This window comes from Rattus norvegicus, chromosome 8 (genome assembly GCF_036323735.1).
Source record: "Rattus norvegicus strain BN/NHsdMcwi chromosome 8, GRCr8, whole genome shotgun sequence".
Taxonomy (NCBI): Eukaryota; Metazoa; Chordata; class Mammalia; order Rodentia; family Muridae; genus Rattus; species Rattus norvegicus.
Genome location: NC_086026.1, coordinates 127,266,762 through 127,287,993, shown reverse-complemented (window position 1 = coordinate 127,287,993; position 21,232 = coordinate 127,266,762). Strand labels below are relative to the sequence as shown.

The 21,232-nt window shown below is 49.5% G+C and overlaps 1 protein-coding gene and 1 long non-coding RNA gene across 6 annotated transcripts in view; one reads left to right on the top strand and one right to left on the bottom strand.

Annotated features, from left to right (window-relative positions):
• Positions 1-21,232, bottom strand: part of Itga9 (integrin subunit alpha 9) — a 308,053-nt gene that overhangs the window by 205,303 nt on the left and 81,518 nt on the right. For 4 of the 5 annotated variants that reach the window (NM_001420002.1, XM_039082700.2, XM_039082701.2 and 1 more), the window contains 2 exon segments: positions 10,556-10,716; positions 19,123-19,277. In NM_001420002.1, coding sequence (NP_001406931.1) covers positions 10,556-10,716; positions 19,123-19,277 — 316 coding nt within the window. 5 annotated transcript variants of the gene reach the window in all.
• On the top strand, positions 10,172-14,042 carry LOC134480111 (uncharacterized). Its single transcript, XR_010054305.1, has 2 exons — positions 10,172-10,493; positions 13,532-14,042. It is a non-coding gene; the product is annotated as an uncharacterized LOC134480111 (long non-coding RNA).

The following is a 21,232-nucleotide window of genomic DNA, read 5'->3' as shown; positions in this document are numbered from 1 at the left end:
GTTAAGAGCACTGGCTGAGTCTTGTAGAGGACCTGAGGTCAGTTCCTAGTGCACACACAGTGGCTCACAACTCCAGCTCCTGAGGATCCAGCACCCCCTTCTGGCCTCAGCAGGTATTACAGGCACATGATACATATAATTTATATAGACAAAACAGTCATACACATAAGATAAAAATGGATCTTTTTAAAAAGAGGACTCAATCTTAATAAACTTACTAAAAAAATTTTCTTTAACCATATAGGCAGACAAAAAAATCTGAATTTTCATTGTTAAAATTTTATTTTAAGTCAACCTGTTTAAGCCCTCAAGATGCTGGTCCTCTTATCCCAAGCAGTAAAGATTCCAGTTAAGGGTCCCTTCCCTAGAACACTTACAACAATCGTCTACCATGCACTCAGCCACATGTGATGAAAGGGTAGTCCATGTGGAGCTGGACAAAGTCTCAGATGCAAAAGAGGAGAAAGACAGGACTTGAACTAAATCTGGAATCTGTGACAAGGATAAGAAGTTGGCAGGGCAACCTTTCAAGGCTACGAGGGACCAGCTACTAGGCAAAGAGCAACTCGTGGCCTGTCGCCCCTGAGGCCAGTGAGTTCACTTTGAAAGCCAGAGAGGAAAGGATGCCTGGGGCAGATAGAGAATCGGAGAGAATGTGGCACAATTTCAGCTACCTCCATACGCTGCCCTCAGTGACAGTGACTGGAGAAAAAGGCAGGATGGGCCCTGAGGTCTTACTTGATCGAGTCTCCTGGCAAGAAGACCAAAGTCCAGAACCAAGACTTTGAGAACAGCCCTGGTACTGCGCACTCATCAGGACTGGGTTAAATTCAAGCGGAGGAAGTCACCAGGGTCTAAGCAGAAGAGGTTAACTGTTACCAGTCCCTCTCCCACACCTCCTGCTTCTTTAACACATAGAGGGCTGCAGGACAGCCCTTCACCCCTTGCTCCTACACAGAGGATGAGGGATGAGGAATACGATTGAAGTGTTTCAATTTAAAAAATTTAAATGAATGAGTGTGATACAGTCTAATAAACTCAGCCAAAATACAGACCATCTCAAAAGCCAACACACGAACAGCTGTGGCCGGACGGGTTACAGGGACCCTGTAAGTTCATACTCCCATCAACTGACAAAGCCAAATGACTTTGATAAACAGCCACGCATAATGCACGACTCAGATGGCAGTCCCAGCTACTGACAAACACACAGTCAGTGAGCTGGCAGCAGCCTGTTTGCAAGACCCCCACCGTGACATTTCCAAGAACTCTGCAGGTCAGGGCTCAACACAGACGTTAGTAAGAGTTAAACAGAAGAGACCTTCGAGTTAAACTTTATATTGAGGTGATGGTCTCAAACACTCAGAAGTCATCCTAATCTGCTGTGTTTCATCACGGTCCGTGCTCCTGAAGGTGCTTAGAAGTGTCGGATCCGCCATCGCATAATGCGCTGTTACACGTCTTCCAAACCAGCATTAGTGATGTCCTGCGGCTGCTTAAAATTGGCTGTGGTGAAATATTTCACCAGGAAGCCAAGCAGAGGACTCTCGTTAACGCTCCCCACATTGGATAGCCTGCTGCTAAACATGAGAAGCCTAGCGTTGCTCTAGAGGGCAGAGCACCCCAAGCAACTGTCTCATGCTCGGAGGAGATGCTCCTGGAACTCGATGGGGGAAGCCTCTTTGTAGTTCTACAAAGCAACTTTCTCTAACTTTCCTCCACACAAGAGGAGCAGAGAGGCCATCAGTCCGAATGGATCATCTGTATAAACAGTGCTGCCGTATGACGACTTTCTGGGTTCCAGTCCTGTTGGCCAGCCAGAAGTTCTAGGCAGTTCCTCACTTCCTCTATGCCTTATTTCCTATGAGGATAATGGCAGTGAATACTTAACAAATTGTAACAGGCAGTGACTGTCACATCCTAGATGCCCAGTTTGTGCTGCCAGCCAGAATGGTGTGGATTTTTTTCCCCTACGCATCGTTTCCAGAGGGAGGTTAATTACCAAAGGCGTGACGCTAATTCTGTATTATCAGACCTCGCGTTCCCCCAAACACACTTCGTTACATTCTAAAGACCCCGGTAGAGGAACCCAGCTGACTGCCAGATTTCTATTTCTTCCAAGAGAAGAAACGTTTGCCAGAATAAAAGGAGATGGTTAGGCATCACGACACTTGCATCCGTGATTTCAACTGGTAGATGAGGCAGGGAGATCAGGAGTTTAAGGTGCTCCTCAGCCAATGGTGGGTTAGGAGACATCCTGGGCTACCTGAGACTTTGACTCAAAAGAAAATCAAGAACAAATACAGAGCAAAGAGAGGAAACAAGCAAAAACTTAAAACTTTAAAAATTGAATAAATAGGGAGGGGAGAGGCTATCAGCAGTTAAGGACTTGAGAGTGTATTGAGCAAAATAAAACAAACTCAAATAGAGAGGTTTTTCCATAGTTCTGTCCATAGACTCAAACCTCAACATTCCCAGAGAGAGGGATCTCGGGGGATCCGCCTCAGAGTACTGGCCCGATTAATGATTGATGTGGGAGGGCCCAGCCCACTGTGAGCCAGCCTTAAGCTGTGTAAGAGAGGCAGGTGAGCAGGCCTCAGAGAGCAAGCCAGTGGACAGCGACCCTCAATGGCTTCTGCTTCAGTTCCAGCTTCTGGGTTCCTCCCCTGACTTCCCACAGTGATGGCTGAGCCCTCTAAGCCACATAAGCTCTTCCCTTCCCACGTTGCTTTCGGTCAGTATTCTGTTACATCTGCAGAAGGCAAACCAGAACACTGGGAACCGGCAGGAGTGGAGGGCAATTGTTGCACTGAGATAGGCTGTGTCAGAAAGACAAGCGTCACGTGTCCCCTCTCTACGTGGCATCTTGAGGAGAGAAACAGGACATATTTAATGGAAGGGACACATTGTGGGCATGGAGGTGGAAGAGGAGGGAGGGATTCAACAGAACGACCGTGGGGCAAATCTCCAAGCTCACTGGGGACGCACACACCACCATGACACCTCTGTACTGGGAATATGTGACAAAACCAATGACATTTGGTTGAAATATAATTTATATATGACAACACTGCACTTCAATCTACACACCAATCAACTTTAGTAACAGGTTCTACTCACACAGCCACCCCACAGCCGTGATTTAAAATGTGCCCCTCACCCCACAGAGTCTCATTTGTCTTTGGTGCTAGTAACTGCCACCTCTCTCCAAACCCTTGACCTCCAGAAACCCCTGATCCACCTTCTGGCTCATGAAGTGGCCTTTTCTAGAGTGTCACACAAACAGGCACAGACGGCAGGTCTCCTACTGCATCTTTACACAATGCTTCTGGAAGTCACCGTGCTAACGCGTTACCAGGGGGCCATTTTCTGCCGAGTAGCGCTCCGTCGGATGGCAGAGGTACTGAAGTCCATGCTTCTGTGGGAAGCAAGGGAGCTTTCCATAGACCACTGTAGCTTGCTACCTTCCGGGGGTAGTACAGCTTTCTAAGTATATTAACGAGCATTTGCAGGCCATCCTAAGAAACTAAAAACCGTTGCTTTCGGGACAGAAGGGGCTGAGAGACATTCTTTCCCTCTATGCTTCTTTTTTTTTTTTTTTTTTTTTTTTCGGAGCTGGGGACCGAACCCAGGGCCTTGCGCTTCCTAGGTAAGAGCTCTACCACTGAGCTAAATCCCCAGCCCCACCCTCTATGCTTCTTAACTATGTTTTTCTAACACCCCTACGTCTCAAACCTGCCAAATCCTACAACTTCAAGTCTTTTCAGCCATCTCTCCAAATTATCAAGATGGCTGGCCCTGAGCTATTATTTCTCTAGAAAAGGAAGGAATCTTTGCTGGTTTCTTTCCTCTTATTTCTCACGTATCTTCACTGCAAATGAATGTCCTTTCCTTGACTATTTGCTTCTTAACAAGTACGCGAGAGTGTATGTGTGTGTGTACGTGTGTGTGTGACTGTGTAAATGTTGAGTGTGTATGTGTATGTGAGGGGTGTAGTATGGACATGTGTGAGTGTGAATGCTATGTGAGCGTAGGAGTATGTGAGTGTGTTTTTGTGTGCCTGTGTGTAGAGTATGTGAGTGTTGTGTACGTGAGTGTGAGTGAATGTGTGTGTATGTGAATATGTGCATATCTGTGTATGTGTGTGCATGTGTGAGTGTGTGTATGTGTATGTGAGTGTGTGTATGTGTATGTGAGGGTGTATGTGTGTATGTGTGTGTGTATGTATATGTGTGTATGTGTCTATGTAGAGTGTGTGAATATGTATGTGAGTGTGAGTATATATAAGTTTATATATATGACTGTGTGCATATGTATATGTGCATGCGTGTATATGTATATGAGTGTGTATGTGAGTGTATATAAGTGTTTATATGTGTGCCTGTGTGTGTTTGTTTGTTTGTGTGTATGTGTGTGCACTCTCGCGTATAAGTGTGGGAGCACTTCCAAACCTGAGACCCATCACCCCATGGCTGTTCTGCAGACACACAGAACGTTACTGAGCTGAGGGCTGGAGGTGCTTTATGGGATGTGAGAATGGGAGCAGACCCAGACACCCGGACAGAGCCCAAGGTGTGATCTCAGTCCAGGATGGCATTGACCACTACAAGACCCTGCCAGGCCAGCAGGGCACCTGTTCCTACAAGTAGGGGCCACAGAAACTCGATTGAAGTCCTCTTGCGAGTTCCCCCATGAAACATATTAGAGCCATTTCAAGGAGATCTATGACTTCCCAGAATGGTCCAAGCACTCAGAGTCCTGTTCTTGTGGGTTTTCCTATGCCTGCTTTAACATTAACAGCTGTGATAGGCTCTTGGGCTGATCAGTAGCTCAGTTCTGGTCAACAAACTTTTTTCCTTTTACATTCGTGTGTGTATGTGTGGGGGTGTGTGGGTGGGTGGGTGTCATGCATGATACATGTGAACACTGCATTAGAGAACAATCCCAGAAGTTAGAGGTTTTCACCACAGGGACCCAAGGGATCCAGCTCCAATTGTCAGGCTCCGTGGCAATGGCCTTTACCTGCTGAGCCTCTCGCCAGCCCTCAGGGGTTACTGAGGGCTTCTAGGGGGCATTACTGACCCTCACAGGAAGGAGGGAGGGGCAGGCCTCGTGTGTAGGATTCCCCCCATCCCCATGGTTCACTCAGCATGGTTCCTTCCTGGTTCCTAGAGCCTGTTCACTGTCCTGTCCCACACTCCATCTAATGCAAGGTTAAGGACAAGCTTTCCCGGGTACTGCCTGACGTGGAGTAGTCACGGCTGGTCTGGGTGACACCGTCTGTCACAGGACATTTGTTCCTGTCTCAAGCTCTCCTGCCCACCTTCTCCCAACACCGTGCACTGGTTTCTCAGAAATACGAGCTCCATTCTAGGTACAGAAGATGTTCCTTGTGATCCCGGGGTCTAGTCAGTCCAATTGGCCATTCCAACATGGTTCCACATACCAGGTATTTATTCTGAGCTTACCATCCCAAAGCAGGAGTCTGCTGGGAAACCATTTCCAGAAGGTAGAACCGAAGGTGAGGGAGGGTCCTTAGGGCCTGGGACCATGACTGGAGCTGGCCTGTGAAGGGACCGAACCCTCGGGGACAGTCAGAGACATTCAGCAGATGGGGGAGGGAAGAGGCACATTACGCAGAATACGGCGAAGGCTGGCATGTGGGCTCATGTGTGAGCTATCAATGACACTTGGCATGGCTCTATAGAAGGACCATCAGTTTAAAAAAGTTACCCGCCACTCATCCTTCCAACAGCATTAAAGAGAGCACACCGCTGCGGTATCCTAATGTTTTCACTTCTCTCTGGGTCTGGTAATTTCCCCTTTCAACCCACAGCGTGGGTAGGCACGTGCAGAGACTAGGAACTGACCAGAATTCCATGGCGGCGTTCCGACTTCACGGATTTTGTTTTTGCAGAGTCGCCTTCTGGGTCAGGCAATGATCAGTTTTTCTGTTTACACAAGGGTGCTGCCCTCTTACTCTACAAATGCGCTGACAGTCATCTGGTTTAAAGAGAAACTATGAAAGCAAGCATTTAGGGGGTGCGACCTTCAGAAGAAAGAGGGGGCGGGAGGTGCACGGCTCGAGGCAGACACAAGAACAGCACCTAGCATAAATGCAGGGCTGGAGAAAAGCAGCAGGAGCCCAAGGGCCTCTGTGCAAGAGGGCGGAGCCAGGTTCCTCAGAGAGAAGGCAGCTACCTCCAAAGCTAGACCGGTTTGAGGGAAAGGGGAAAGATAAGTGGGGTGCACGACATCTGGGGAACAATCAAGGAAGCCACTGGAACAGCTTCAGCACTGCCTCAAGAACAGGGTGTGTCTTGCTGCAAAAGTGGAACCTCCCCGGAGGTCCCTTCACGAGCAGAGCAAGGTAGCACTCAGGAGACAGGTATTGGTCCAAGCCGGTCACCACAGCGAGAATATCACCATATATGGAGCAAAGGCTTAGTGGGAGAAAGCAGAAAAGAAAACAAGAGAGTACTGAACAGGCTTAGAGACAGAAAGAAAAATGCCTAAAGATAACCTAAACAAAGCACGCGTGGCCGCAGTGCCGGCCTGTCTGCCGGCCATATGGCGCTCGATAAGATGGGACGTTTGCATTTATCTTCCATGACTTGTCTGCCGAGCTGAGAGCCAGGCCTCTCTGCAGAGACTGAGTCATGGTCCTTTAGCCCTGACTCTCAGGTTCCAGTCTATGCCTCCAGGGCTGGGAAGCGATCACTGCCACATCCCCTCCCCCATTCCTGCTGCCCTATCTCGACCCTCGAGTAAGCCACAGCCTCCACAGCTGTTTTCCCACAACCCCTGTAGGCCACCGGGCTATGGCTGTGAGCTCCTGGACCAGCTGTGCCACAACGGGGACAGCTAGCTAGCTCCTTAACATTTCGTCTCACTCAAATAACCCTCCATTTGCCCAGGTCCTCTGTCCGGGTCCAGGTAGTAACTGTAGAAGACAGCTTAATTCCCTGCCTTGAACAGTTCTTGGAATTACGTCTCTCTCTCTCCGGTATATTTTACCGCCTCATCTGTCCGAATGATAACAGCCAAACAGTAACTATAAGGTGCCAATCCCCTAAAGAGGGTCTGCTTTCTCTCCCTGAAAACCCCAAATATCCACACACAGGAGGCCCGTGCTCAGCCTGCAAACTGTTCTGACCAGACCTCAGTTTCTGCTCTGATCAGCTATGTTTTAACTGAGAAGCCCTGCTGGGGAGGTCACCGGAAGTCCCTCGTGGGGCTCACCAGACAGGCCCTTGGGATGCCAAGCTAAAGGTGAATTTTCAGATAAGTGGCATGGCAGGCAGTAATCCTGGCACTTGGGAGGCTGAGCAAGAAGGGCTGAGTTTGAGGCAAGCCCGGGAGACCTGTGAGTTTCAACCCAGGCTGGGCAACAGAGTAAGATTGTATCAAAACGAACTAATAGTTTTTGTAGCTGTATCAGCACCAACTGCCCTACATCTCACTGTGCCAAAAATACCAACAAGCAACCTTAGAGGAAGAGGGGTTTACTTCGGCTCACCGTTCAAGTGTACAGTCCACGTTGGTGGGGACGTCCTGGTGGTGGGAGCTTGAGGCAAGGGGGTCAGTCACATCTAGTCAGGAGGCAGAGAGAGATGGATGCTGGGATCCAGTCACTTCTTCCTTTTCATGGGCTGCAAGGTCCTAGCTTGGAGGATGGTGTTGCCCAATTTTAGGGTAGGCCTCCCCACTTCAGTTTGCCCAATTTAGGTTTTCCCTCACAGGTGTGCCTGGAGGCTTGCCCCATAGAAGATTCTAAATCCCATCAAATGCCTTGATGGCAGTAACCACCACAGGATCCCACGAAGTATTTGGGTGATGCCAAGTCCCCTTAGGCACAGGGATGTGTTCCTAGACATCCTGTGGCTGTATGAAACTGCAAACAACATCAACCGTTATAAAATAACTTAGTGTGAAATTTATAAATTAGGCAAAGAAACAACTATTTAAAAATGGAACCACACCATCCTGAGGTAAAAGATACTAAACATTTATTATTTTTAGATTTTTTTTTCCCCCACTGGACCTCAGAGACCAATAGTGACTGATACCTCAGAAAGAGGAGCCGCTAAGAAAGGGGGACATTGCACATATATTTAAAAAGAAGTTTAACTAAAATCCAAATTCAACGGGAAACCTTATGTTTCTATTTGTTATATCTGGTAAGTGCTTGTGACAGAAGGGGCCAGACCAGCCTTTGGGGCAGCCTTCCTCAGAGACCACCATAGAGACAGCTCTGGCCCAGCCTGTTTTTCACCACTGCTGCTCCCAAACGCACCTAGCCAAGGCCAGCAGCGGGTTCTCTGTGGCTCTGTCATGAAGCGCTGACTTCTAGTTGGTATGAACCACCTGCTAGGGAATTTTCAGCCAAAGCAAGAAGTTGCAAAGAGCCCCAAAGGAAAAGATTTGTGGTGCAGACTTAGCACGAGGGAGCCCCACGCCCTAGCAAGTGCCAAACATAGCCACTTGATACATCTCGAGGTTTGCACACGAGCCTTTCCTGAGCAGCCCACACCCTCATTCACAAACCAAAGGAATCTAAGATCAAGAAGGGCAGGGCAGGCTTAGCAAGAGCATGGGTGGCTTTATAAGTGGCCAGCAGCCCCAAGTCAAGGGCAGCCAGCCTGGGCAGGCCCTGACTTGAGTCTGGCAGAAGGCAGAGCCTGGCCCCATCGCAAAGCATCTCAGGCTGTGAACCCATGGGCTCCAGGCCAGACGTGGAGTCAGTTCTCTACACACAGCCTAGATGCAGCTGTTACTATCCGACTCTGACCCCCAAACAAGGCAACAAGGGCAAGACACTGCGATCTACAGCTTCCCGTCTGCTAGATGTCTATGGCTAATAATACTACGTCAAACTAAACAAAATCGCTGTTTACGTAAGTAGAATGTTGGAAATTATGTACGTCCCAGACAAAACTAACCACCCCGAGAGCTTCCTCAGACTTCATGCAAAGTTTTTAGAGCCACTGTGCAATGTTCATCTTTCGTTTTGCTTTGAGGTGGGGCCTGACCAAAGAAGCCCAAGCTAAGCTGCAACTCTAAGTGGCCCAGGTAGAATTTGAACTCATTATCCTCAGCCCTTTCCTACCAAGTGATGGGGTCGCCACCCTGCTCGGGGCTCATGACTACTTGCAGGGTGACTGTCGACTGTGTATTTTAGAGAGGCAGAGACTCACACACAGTGCTCACACAACCGATCCACGCCAGGGTCCGTGAGATTCAACCCTACACCCCGAAGGCATTGCACCATGGGTCTGCCCGCCTTTGTTCTCCGGCTCTGCTGATGGCTCAGCGGCTGACCATTCTATGGCAGTGAGCATGGCCAGGGCTCCCGTCGCACAGTGGTCTCTCAGTCACCAAAGCCTCGCTTCCTGAATTACATGAAAACTACATTCGGCAAATAATTTCAAGAAGAGAAAAAACATTCGGACGTTTATTTGGAGAAAGGGAAGAGACACCCCCCCCCCACAAAATGCACCCCTAAAATAAATAAAAAGTAATCCACAAGAGAAGTGTGGCCCAATCCATCTTCGAACTCATCTCTGACTGTGAGTTACTATGTCATACAGTAGACCACTGTTGTTGTAAAATTATAAAAAGGACTGTCTTTTACCCCCACTAGATCTGTCACCACAGTGCCCTAAGATATCTGCTAGATATCTTGCCAGAAACACACATCCCAACTCCATGGCGGCCCAGTGTCTCTGCTGCCACACACTCTCCCAAAGTCAAATCGCCACAAGAAAGAACACACAACACAATAACCTCTGATCCAACTGATAAGATATAATTGCCCACCCAAACATACAAAGGCCTGTACACTTCCGTCCCTTAAGAACATTCATAACAACCTGTAAAGGTACAGCATGGAATTTTAACACCAGCCTCCATGTTCTCTTGGCGTCTACCCCTCCAGTCTCCTCCCATCTCCCATCCTTTCCGTTCCTGTCTCCTCCTCTTCCCTCAAACTTCTCTCCCACCCATCCTTCCTTCTCGTCCAATGACAGGCCTCATTCTATCTTGTACCTGCCTCACCTGTATGACATCATTCCAGAGACCAATCAAAGACCCAGAGTGTGGCTTCTGAAGCTTTCCTCCCAGTGACCTCAGAGACAAGACAACAAGGCACAGAGACTGTCACCACTCTCCTGGCATCCTCTACCGCTTCTCTGAAGCCAGCACAATAAGTAAAGGGGACCAGTGAGATGATTCAGTGGGTGGCATTCTCCTCGCACTCCTGATGCCCTGAGTTTAATCCTCAGAACCTCCTGGAGGCAGAGAATAGAACCAATTACACAGACACGTTTTTTTTGACTTCCACACATGTACCAGAGCAGGTGTGCACCCCTCCACAACGCAACAGTGTTTCCAAAAAGAATCAAACACAAATAAGATGGCTTTTAACTTTAAGAGAAGAAATGCAAGCTGTGAAGTAGAATTGCAGAAGTCAGAGGCTACATCATGAGACAAAGGTAACTCATGTTACTTCCAAATGAGACCAAGACGGGAGGATTAAAAAGTCGAGGAGACTGACCTTGACGTGGGCCACGTAGTGATGACACACCTCATCCATGTGGGTCAGCTGCAGCCTCTCCGAGACCTGCCCTGCAGTCTCTCCCAGCAACACAAAATAGACCCTGGGCAGCTGGCCCTTCTCCTTCTGTGCCACATCAGCCGTCAGATTGTAGTTCAGACCTGACAATAAATAAGGGACGGAGACGTCAGCAAAGATGGACACTCAGAGTTGAGACCACTCAGCCCCATAGTTCTGTGGAGACCCTATGCCCAGTTCACACGATATAGAAAACTTCCCTAGAGCCCACATCAAGGCCTTCTAAGGAGCCTGTAGTGAGCCTACAGAAGACCCAAAATGGTCTCTGTCTTTTCAAGGATTCTGCACATCAGGCATACAGTTCACCCTTGTTCAAACTTCATGCCTTTGTGAGATGCCGACAGAACCACCCACATGTATATAATATAATATAATATAATATATATATGTATATATATGTATATATATATATACATATATATATCTTTCAGCATGTGCAGGGTGCTGCTCTGATAGGCCAACATCACGGCAAGCCTGTCAAATGTAACTAGAAGGGACTAACATCATAGACGTGACTTTTATTTGACCATAGGATGTGATACAGGGAACAACTGCTTACAATAACTGCGTATCTCTCACAAAAGCCAGACCTTCTCCGACTGTGTGTTACCCATGGATAATGAGCAGAGGGCACGCCAGACACAATGAGGTGTCAGCCAACACAGAGACAAAAAAAAAAAAAGTCTACTGCCATGGAGCCCCATACTTGGAAATTGAGGTGCAGGCTGGGGATGGCTTTACTCTCAGGGTGCCCATCCTTCTAACAAGACTTTGACCATCATGGCTTCTACATGGTGCTTTCTTCCTGAAAACTCAGCCCCTATACCGAGAGGACAATGCCAGGCAGCAGAGTGGCCTGCACCCAGAATAGAATACGAAAAGGAAGGAGGATGCTATGATGCGTGCCAGGTAAACGTGGTAGACCTCGTCTCCATTACCCTGCAGTCTGTGAGCAAACAGCCAGCAGTAGGCTTTACAAGGTAACTGAACTCCCGCATCAGCAGATCTATGGCACCGTTCTCTGTGGCAGGGGCCAGCCCCCCTCTGAGCCGTTTTATTTCCTAACTCTTTTGTGGGTTCTGAGGTTATTATATTTTTTAAAGCCTTTTTAAAATGTATATGTGTATGTATGTGATTACAAGTGCTCTAGGATGCTAGAAGGGCCATCAGGTCTCCTGGGAATGGACATTCAGGCAGCTGCAAGCTGCCCAGCTTGGGTACTGGGAACCAAACATGGGTCCTCTGGAGACTCCAATCACTGAGCTGTTTGTCTAGCTCCAGGAAGTATAGTTTTCATGGTGGAAGAACAATAATGTCTCTCTAGAAAGACCAGATGAGATAGCTGACCAGTGGGGAGGCAAACGAGGCACCCCAGGCCATCTCCACACACCTATCTGTCAGAAGCTGAGCCACTGAATGCCAATGCTTGGCCAGTGTTTAAGTGAGGTGAGGCCAACCCACAGGACTGACTGTGTCCTTAACAGCATCAAAGAGACCGAGACCAAGGGAAGCCTGAACAGGGAGAGAGAAAGGTGACTTGACAGCTGCCTGTGGCTGTGCCTCAGGGTATTTTTGCTCTATCTAATGGCTTCCCTGGACCACTGCCATAGCATGGCTCCCCCATCATGCCCAGATAGCAGATTCCTAGCAAGTGAAGGCTATGACGCCCTAACTTGCACATCCCCACAAGCAGCTGGTTTCTAAGGGAAAGCTGGGTCACCAGGAGGGACCCAGGGCATGGATCATTCCAGGAGATAGTTCTACTGTAAAGAAAAGAACATCTAGGGAAAGTGATCTAGTAGAGAAAACACGGGGTAGAAGCTCATGTTACAAGTGCATGTAGACCTCTAAGACCTTGAAGAAAGCCTATTGGTCAGTTCACACAAAACCTTCATTTTTTGAGACAAAGGGACCCGAGGCTTCAAAAGGGAAGATACTCAGTCCAGCCCAAGAACCATCTACTGTTCAGCAGAATCAAGACGTCCAGATCTAGACTGGCTACTCCCACCACACAGTCTGAGAACCACTTAGTTCTTCAGCCTCACCTGACCTGAAACCTCTTATCCTTTGAATACAGAAGTGGCAGAACCAAGCAGGGTCAGACTCTAAGCCAATCTACTGTTGAATTCAGGTAGCAACAACCCAGTAGTGTTCATTTAAATGAAGCGAGTTTCACAATGTTATTTAGTAAGATTGTATCTAGAGATGCCCGCTGCTGGGACAAAGTCAGAGGCTATGGTTAGCGCTGAATGGTCTTAACAGCCCTTTTCCTCTTGGCTACCAAATAAGGGCTCTCTATACCCCCAGGAAAAGGGAGCTGGAAGGGACAGCAGACCCTAGTGATCCAGCCAGATGAGCTCAGAGAGAATGGAGGGAACACAGGAAGACAGGGCGGGAGGTATGGACTCCAACTCCTCTTGGTCTTTTCCAATTTCCCTGTCTCCACTAAGGTACGTCTCTAATTCACGGTAGAAGTCAGGACACCCAGCAGCACCCAGCACTGGACAACAGTTTCTTTGCTCCTGTGGTACTCCACACTTCTAAGCATGCCCAGAGCTGTGCAGGGCACTTTGCAAGCACCCACTGCTCAAAGTATCACTGTAGTCGCTATCGAAGATTCTAAGATTCATGGGGGGTGAGGGGGGACTGCGGTTCTGACAATAGAGCCACGGCTGAGACAATGGCTCTGCTCTGAGTGGGGCACGCGGGTGCCAACCCCTTAACCTAGCAGATTTTTTTTTCAATGTTCAAGTGCCTGGTCACAGACAGACCTGGTTATCCAATCGCCAAAAGTAATCATTTCCTTTCTAGAACTGCCTCCTTCGAGCTTGGTATGAAGTTTATCTGGACATTTTAAGTATGAAGGCGTTGACTCTAACATCAGACTCTCACTTCTAGAAACAAGCAAGATTCACCATGAAGAAACTCCTGAATGAAGAGAGTCTGGGAGCCGCCAGAAGTAAGAAGAAACAGTCAACTCTGAAGCCCTCTGCGCCAGGGGAAGCTTTAAATAGCTCCCACTCAAGTGCCCCACGCATGTGCATGCTAGGCTGGAGCCAATCAGATTGCTTGGGGTCCTAATGCAAGCCAGCTCTCAAGGACCCTGCCCAGGATGATGCTGGTTCTGGTTAGCGCCGGTTCCCATAGCACATGACGCATCAAGTTCTTCCTTCTGGCAGTTTGTGTCTATGCCATGTCGAATGATGTCATGTGGTGGAAAAGCTGACCGTCTTGTCTTGCTTTTGCCTCCCCTCCCCTCCCTGCCCCAGAGCCGGTTCCCAAAGGCCCCCCACATGGGCTGGGGTGGGAACGAACGCCAGCTGTCTTGAATCAATTGGGGCTCTGCTCTGTCTCAGCCAACACCAAATCATTCCCAAATCTACATCAGAACAAGGTTTCAGCTGTGAAAGTCTGCTTGCTTGCGTCTCCTTCCAGCGTTACTCAGCTTCCCTCAGCGCGTCCCAGGAGAGGCGGGAAAGAGACATTTCCACTTTGCTAGCTTTTCTTAATTCTCTCTCTCTATCTCTTCCTCCAAAGAATGCGATATTTACTTGGCAGTAATTAGTTTCTTAGGTAACCCCGTTTCTTCCATGACAAGGCTCGACACTTTGAAGAGGCTTTGAGAATATTCTCTTGGTGCAGAAGATACAGCATCTCTAACATTTGTGGGAGCCAGGTATCTGCTTCCAAGTGTATTCCTGCTGTGCCTGTGGATCGATCACCCGAGGGCCATCCTCAGGAGCTGGGATCTACAGCTTGTCTGCAGGCAGTAATAGGGCCTTTATTCACGAAAAGCTATGCCAGGCTGTGTGTAAGCCAGGGAAATGTGACGGCAGAGGATCAGCGCGCAAAACAGAGGCTGGGGACACAGCCCGGTGGTTATAGAACTAGCAGAATGGGAAAGGTAACTTCATGGGGCTCAGCCCTTCCTCCATCTGGTGCTAGTGCAAGCCCATGACCACCAAGACAACCGTATGGTCTACCTCGAGACACGGCCTATGGGTGAGGGGCAAATCGCTCTTGGTTACAGCACTCGATTCTCTTTTGTGGCTGTCAAGAGGCTCCAAGAAGCCACAGGCAGCCAAGGATGAAGTATCCGGAATGCTCTCCGGAATGTGCCGAGCTCTTGCTTGAAATTGCTTAGTGAAACATGGGACAAACCTGTTGGTGGGGCTGCCCGCCCGCTGCCAGAGTGGGAAGCCAGCCGGCATGCCACTTGGCACGTGTCTACGAGGGCAAGCGAGGAGACCTCCTCCCGCTAGAATGTGAGCCTGTGCTCTGTGCCCGGGGCTGAGCACGAAGTCTGGCTGAGCTTCTTCTCACTTTGCTGATCCAAGAGCCCAAAATAACACAGATGAGGCTCATTTTCCCACCTCCGTGCTTCCAGAGTCCAGGGTGAGCACGGAGAACGGCCCCTGAGGCCAGTGCTCTCTGGAGTAGGAACATGGCTTTAACACTTCAGATCCCCCATGAACCCGGATGCTTTCCTGCTGGATTATGAAGTCCCCAGTTCTCAGTTCCAAACCCACTGTCCACTCTGCTGTAACCCTGGGGTTGGGGATCCCACAAACCTGTTTTGCCAACAGCTCCCTGAGAGGTTCTGCCAATAATAAGAGGGGAGAGCGAGACAGGAGGCTGCAAGGCTCGGGGGCGGGTGGGAAAGAAGGCTTTGCTCCTCCCTACTTATTCATCTGCTTAACCAACAACCTTTTCTTTTTCATAGCTATTGGCCCCAACAGTCATAAATCAACTTCATAGATTCTTCTCCAAGACCCAACACCCTCATTTCGCCTCCTCAGGGGGGCAAGTAGCACCACCCCATGCTCTCTGCTTAAAGATTTGGGTCCGAGTTGTACACGGTCCCTTTGGCAAACTCACAGGTTCCAATAAGCCCCCAGAAGGAGTCGACGGACTGTAACCTTGACTGGCCACCCAGAACCTTGGTAAAACACAGGTCACCGTGTTCTACGTTGGCGTTCTCGTTCAGTTTGAGTGTACACAGCTAACTAGAAAGCTTGCAGGTGATACCACACAGCTGATCAGCCCGCTACTGGCTGGCTACCAGCCACAGCGACTCTCCTCTGCGGTTACCACTGCTTCCTCTCTGGCGTGCTCAGTCCCTTCCAAGAAGAGTCAAATCCTGTTAAAATGTACACTGTGTCCATCTATTTCCTCGCTGGATTTTGCCTATCGCAGGGGCCGGGGCAGATTCACCCCTTATGGACACCCCGTTTCTCATAGTATTCCCAGAAGTCACAATTGCCCCTCTACAGGCTGACCTTGATGCTCCTGCGACCAAGTGAGAGCTGAGATTTCCCATTGCTGAAGCAAGACTGAAGAGACAGTTGGTGTAAATGCCCAAGCCCAAAAGGCTCCCAGGACAAGAAGCAGCAGCCCAAGGGACAGACCAGCTGCTCTGGCTCCTACAGCCGTCCTCCAAACAGGTCATGAAGACCCATCAGATTGATGCCACAGAAGATCCTATCCTTCAGGTGTCCAGGTGGGGCTGCCAAATGCAGCCACCTGTTGGTGGACAACCCAGGATCCAGAGACCCTGAGTGTCCAAAAGACCTTTCCAGACAGGCATCACCGGGTAAACCACACACAGGATATCAAGGGTTCCACTGGCAAAATGGAAGTGGGAAGGAACACAGAGCTGTCAGCTCTGCATTCTGAATGCAGAGGCCCAGGAGATGTCCCTGGGCAGAGGCTCCTGTTTTCCTGGAAGATGCCTCATCCTTCCTCTACCTGGAGACTGGAGACCCGGTCTTCCTCACTCTGTGGAACCAAGAGTCTCCTTGCTGACCTTAAGAGATAGTGACCATGGGCCCTGGCCTATACAGCCCCAGCAGGCTGCCTCCCTCTCTGATGCCTATATAGCCAGAACAGCCTTCCATTCTCTGCCAAACTCCCCGATCCGCAGCCAGCTTGTTCTCTGGGTGGATGGCTCCACTTCTGAATGAGGTGTGCTTCATGTTCATGAAAATGACAGAAGAGAATAGAGCAATAGCTCAGGAACTCATTCCCTAAAAAACAAATAAACGAATGCCTACCTACCCCCTCTCTAGAGGGGTCCAAGGGCCAAGCAAAGTCTGGAACAAACTGATCCCCTAAAGTGCAACTTGGAGAAACAACCAACTCCCATCAGGGAGCCAGTGGGAATTTGGGGCTAAGTTAAGGAGCATGAATGAAGGGTTCTTGCAGGAGTGTGGATGACTCCAGAACAGCCACTCTGGCTGTCACCCCAGCATATATGACAACCTCCCCATAGCTGTATAGTCCTCTCCTCCCCAGTAACCTTCCACAGCCACACCAGCATGCCAGAGACCATAAGACCAAGCAAAACTAGGGCAGAATGATATACAAGCAGCTGAGAGGTATGGGTTCAAATGGCTGGAGTCTCAAGTGAGTCAAATAATCTCCCTCCTCTTCCTTCTACGAGGGAACAGACAACAATCCCCCCTCCAGGACCTTCAGTAGTCCCGGATGTTCAGATGGATGATGGTGGTCCATCTTCCGGGGGGAAGATAACATCTTATCACAGACAAATAACGGAACTTCTCCCTACTACCCTAGCGATGTCAATATCCTCCATGCCTGAATCTTAGTTCTTCCACGTGTGCACATACATGTACTTCTGGGGACTGAACTCTGGGTCTCACACATGTTAAGCACTTTCTTTAAGACTCGGCTATAACCTGAGTCACAATCTGAGCGCCAAGTGGTAAAGACCTCTAGAGAGCTGCAGGGTGCAAAGGGACATTTGCCTTCAATGACCCATGTGACAGAGGCTAGGGAAGTGACCTGAATGGAGGATGCACAGGGTGCAAACCACCCACCCCTGACCGCTGCCCAGGGGGCCCCTCACTGCCTGTGAGACGCATGTCACAGACAGCCTGCCTTTCCCATAACCTTTCGATCCTTTAGGAGCAATGGTCAAGCTCAGATCCTCACAGATTTTCCCCCCTAGTGGTCTGTGAAAAGCTGTTGTGTGACTGTGGCCCCAGAAAGCATAGGGGCTCCACCCCGTCTCCTCACACAGCCCTGGAGTCTCACACTCTGGGCCTTCTCATCCTTAAACTCATCCACCGTTTCTCCTCTGTACAAAACGACACTTCACTTTCACATTCTCCGGAACAGGGATCAAGACTCTAAAAGTGGTATCCACCATCGTGTCAGGAGCGGAGCAGCGAGAACTCCCTACAGGCCTGCAGCGCAGAGCTGTTTCCGGTGCAGGGCACAGGTGGATGCAGGTAAATGGTTATCGAATAAGGATCAGTGTGAACCATCGCTGGAATATCTTCTAGAGCTCTAACATATGTGTGATGAAATTAAGATTCGGGGCTTGGGGGTATAGGTCTGTGGTAGTCATGACCACTGAGTTCCAACATAATAATCACTTTCAGCATCCTGTGAAATGTTTGTTAATTGATTCTAATGACAACGAGCGGACCAGATACCGTTTTTTCATTAAGACTCTGATGTCTCCACCAACGAGGGTGATAGAAAGACAACAGCAGCCAGAAGGCGCAGCTAAGTATGTTCCCCAACAGCAGCTGTGTGAACTTAAAGGCGTCTCTTTGCAAATAAGCATTAGGTTTAATTGTAGAGTTTGTTCGATCCAGTTGACCGAGGTGACTTGCCAACGAGATCGGTGGGCATCTGCATGTGGACGGCTAGGCTGGACGGCCTGAAGCCCAGCTGAGGGAGCTGCACCTGTGGGTGTGGTTTGTGCAGGCTCGGGGGTTGTGCATAGGTGTGAACTGGGTAGTAGTGCCTCCCACACTTAAACTGCACACAAAGCTCACACGGAAGTGGCCAGACTTAGCTACAGCTCTCAAGTCGACCCAGCCTCAGAGGGAGTCTCAACTGAGGCATGGTCCGGATCAGTTTGCCTTGGGGTCACCTCTAATGGCGAGTGCTCTTGATTGATGGTTCATTTGGGAGGGTCCAACCCCATGCAGGCAGCATGAACTGCATAAGCATACGGAGAGAATGGGCTCCCCCCCCCAACTCTCTGAGATGCCAGAGTAATGCCTCGCTCTTAAAAACCTAAGCCCTGGAAACCCTCACACCCCCATCCTGATGTCAGCTGTGTGCCCCGTGCCTGGTTGATGCTGCAAGCTTACTGGGGGGCCTCCAGATTCCTATTGTCTTTTTATGTTAATGCATGGAGTGTTACACGCAGAGGAGGCTCAGGCGCTCTGTCGCTCTGTCGCAGCAGCCCGCATTCCCCAAATACAAATCCTCACGTATTTGGGGAAAGAATGCTGGAGGTGGTCCTCCGTGTTACTTGTCCTAGAGCCGGAGGGTGTGTGAAATTTGAAATATGCAAATGAGCAGGGAAGAGCCTGAGGGGAGGGGTATCCAGTCCACCAGACCCCCTGCCTGCAAAGCCCACTGGGACACAAAGTGAGAGGGAACAACTTGGGTCACTGCTATCTTAGCAGCAGCTAAGACTGGTGAGTCCTGACTCCGTGACTCATTACCGATTTCTCCTGGTACGTTCTTGCCGTGGAATCGGAAGCACACCGTGACATTCAGGCAGTTCACAGGCTGCTGTCCATCGTGACACTGAGGTGCTGTGATGTTGATGGAGCCCGGCAGGAAGATGGAGACATCCACAGTGATGACCGGTCTGGCCCTGCAGGACACGGAGGGGGAGGGGAACCTGTTAAGTAGCAGCTCTCTCACAACCAAACGCCAACTATGCGGGCAGAATAGATCCCGGGCCTTCAGCCAGCATTTAATTAAAGAATGAAATGCCCCAAGAGGGAAAGGCCAGTGTGTTCTGTAAGTACTTTTTCTGGTTTTAAAAGTAGCACATTCCCTAAAATACTAATGGTTTGCTTCCCGGTAACAAAGGCAAGTTAGTTGTTAATGAAACACAGCTGGCTGGGGCCGTAAATGAACCACCAGATGCTGGGCGATTATTTAAAATTTCACCCAAGAAGTTCCGCTTTCCATCTCATTGGGGAGACACTGTGGAGAAGTTTCTACAACATAAGCCAGGACGGAAAGTCGGGGCTCAGAGACTAGACGCAGAGCGGCCGTAGCAGCTTACTCCTGGAACCCCAGAACCCCAGTAACTGAGCCAGAAGGATTTCCCGGAGTTGCAGGCCAGCACAGGTACCCAAGTGAACACTTGTATTAAGAAGCCAAAAAAAGGGTGGGGGAGAGAGACAGAGACAGACCGTGAGATGGAGAATACAGTATATAGCCAGTGACTTCTCCCCCATTGCCAGTGTGAGGTAGAACTTGGCAAACTTCTATCTTGTCCACTTGGCCAAATATCCTCTTTCATTATGTCTCTCAACTCATTGAGAGTGCTCTAAAGAGAATTGATTAATGGAGTCCCAGCTGGTACCAGCAGAACACTTTGAGGAATCAGCCTGTCTGGCCTTAGGACAAAACGAAATCCAATAAACACAGCCCTCTCCCTGACATGACCACCGGCCCCAGCGCCTGATGGATGACCAGCGATGGATGACCAGCATCCCTGAACTCCCCCAGGCACCAAGACAAAAGCTGAGACAGAAGTAGGCGTCTCTTTCTCATCTTAAACATCTGCTCAAGGAGGTGTCACCTAAGCTGTGGCTTGACCTTCTCCCCTCCAGGCCTCACAAAGAGACACTTTCTCTCCTCTCAGGATCCTGGCCTTCATGGCTCTGGAGTAACACGAGATTAAGAGGCACCAACAGCACGGGAAAGGTGTGTGTAAGGTTCAGCCGAGGTGCACTGGAGTGACAGGACAGAGGGGACAGAGGATCAACCAACCCCAAGACAAGAGGACATTAAAGGAAAACCTGGGCTCATAATGCATTAAGAAGACACTCAGCACAGATGGCATGCACGAGGGGACCCCGCTGCAGCTGCGTTGCAGAGACAGGAGGGTCAACAGAAGGGCAGTGAACTGGGGGACTTGGAGAAAATCTGGCTACAGGGCAAAAGGAAGTCAGGCAACACCAACGCCTGAAAGAAACCAACATCCTGGTCTCTTCATTTTCTTCTTTCTCCCTGGAAGATACTAGAACTACTTATAAAGGAGATCACCAATCACACTCTCGTCGAGGGTACAAATGATGTCATGGTCAACTTCTTCACCTTGACGGGACCTGGAGTTACCATGAGAATGCTCGAGGGGGTTTCTAGATTAGGTTAAAGTGAGGCAGGGAGACCCACCCTGGATGGGGAAAGTGCCACCTATGGGCTGGGGGTCTCAGTCTGAAAAGAAGAAATTAGCTGAGTAGCAGCTTTCCGCTCTCTCTGCTTCCTGACTACGGATGCAGTGTGACCATTGCCTCACACCCCTGCCTCCATGACTCCGAGTGGACCCTTAAACTAAGTGTCAAAATAAGCCTTTCCTTCCTTGACTTGTTAGGCTTTTTCCCCAGGCATTTTGTCATAGCCATAAAGAGTAGGCAGCAAAGAAGCTGAGGAACTGAATAAAATCCTGCTGCTGACCCCCTCACAGCCAGCTGGTCTCTTCCTGGTCTCCTACTTCTCCCCTCCCCTCCCCTTCCCCCTTCCCTTCCCCCCCATTCTCAGTGTGTGTATGTGTGTGTGTGTGTGTGTGTGTGTGTGTGTGTGTGTGTGTTC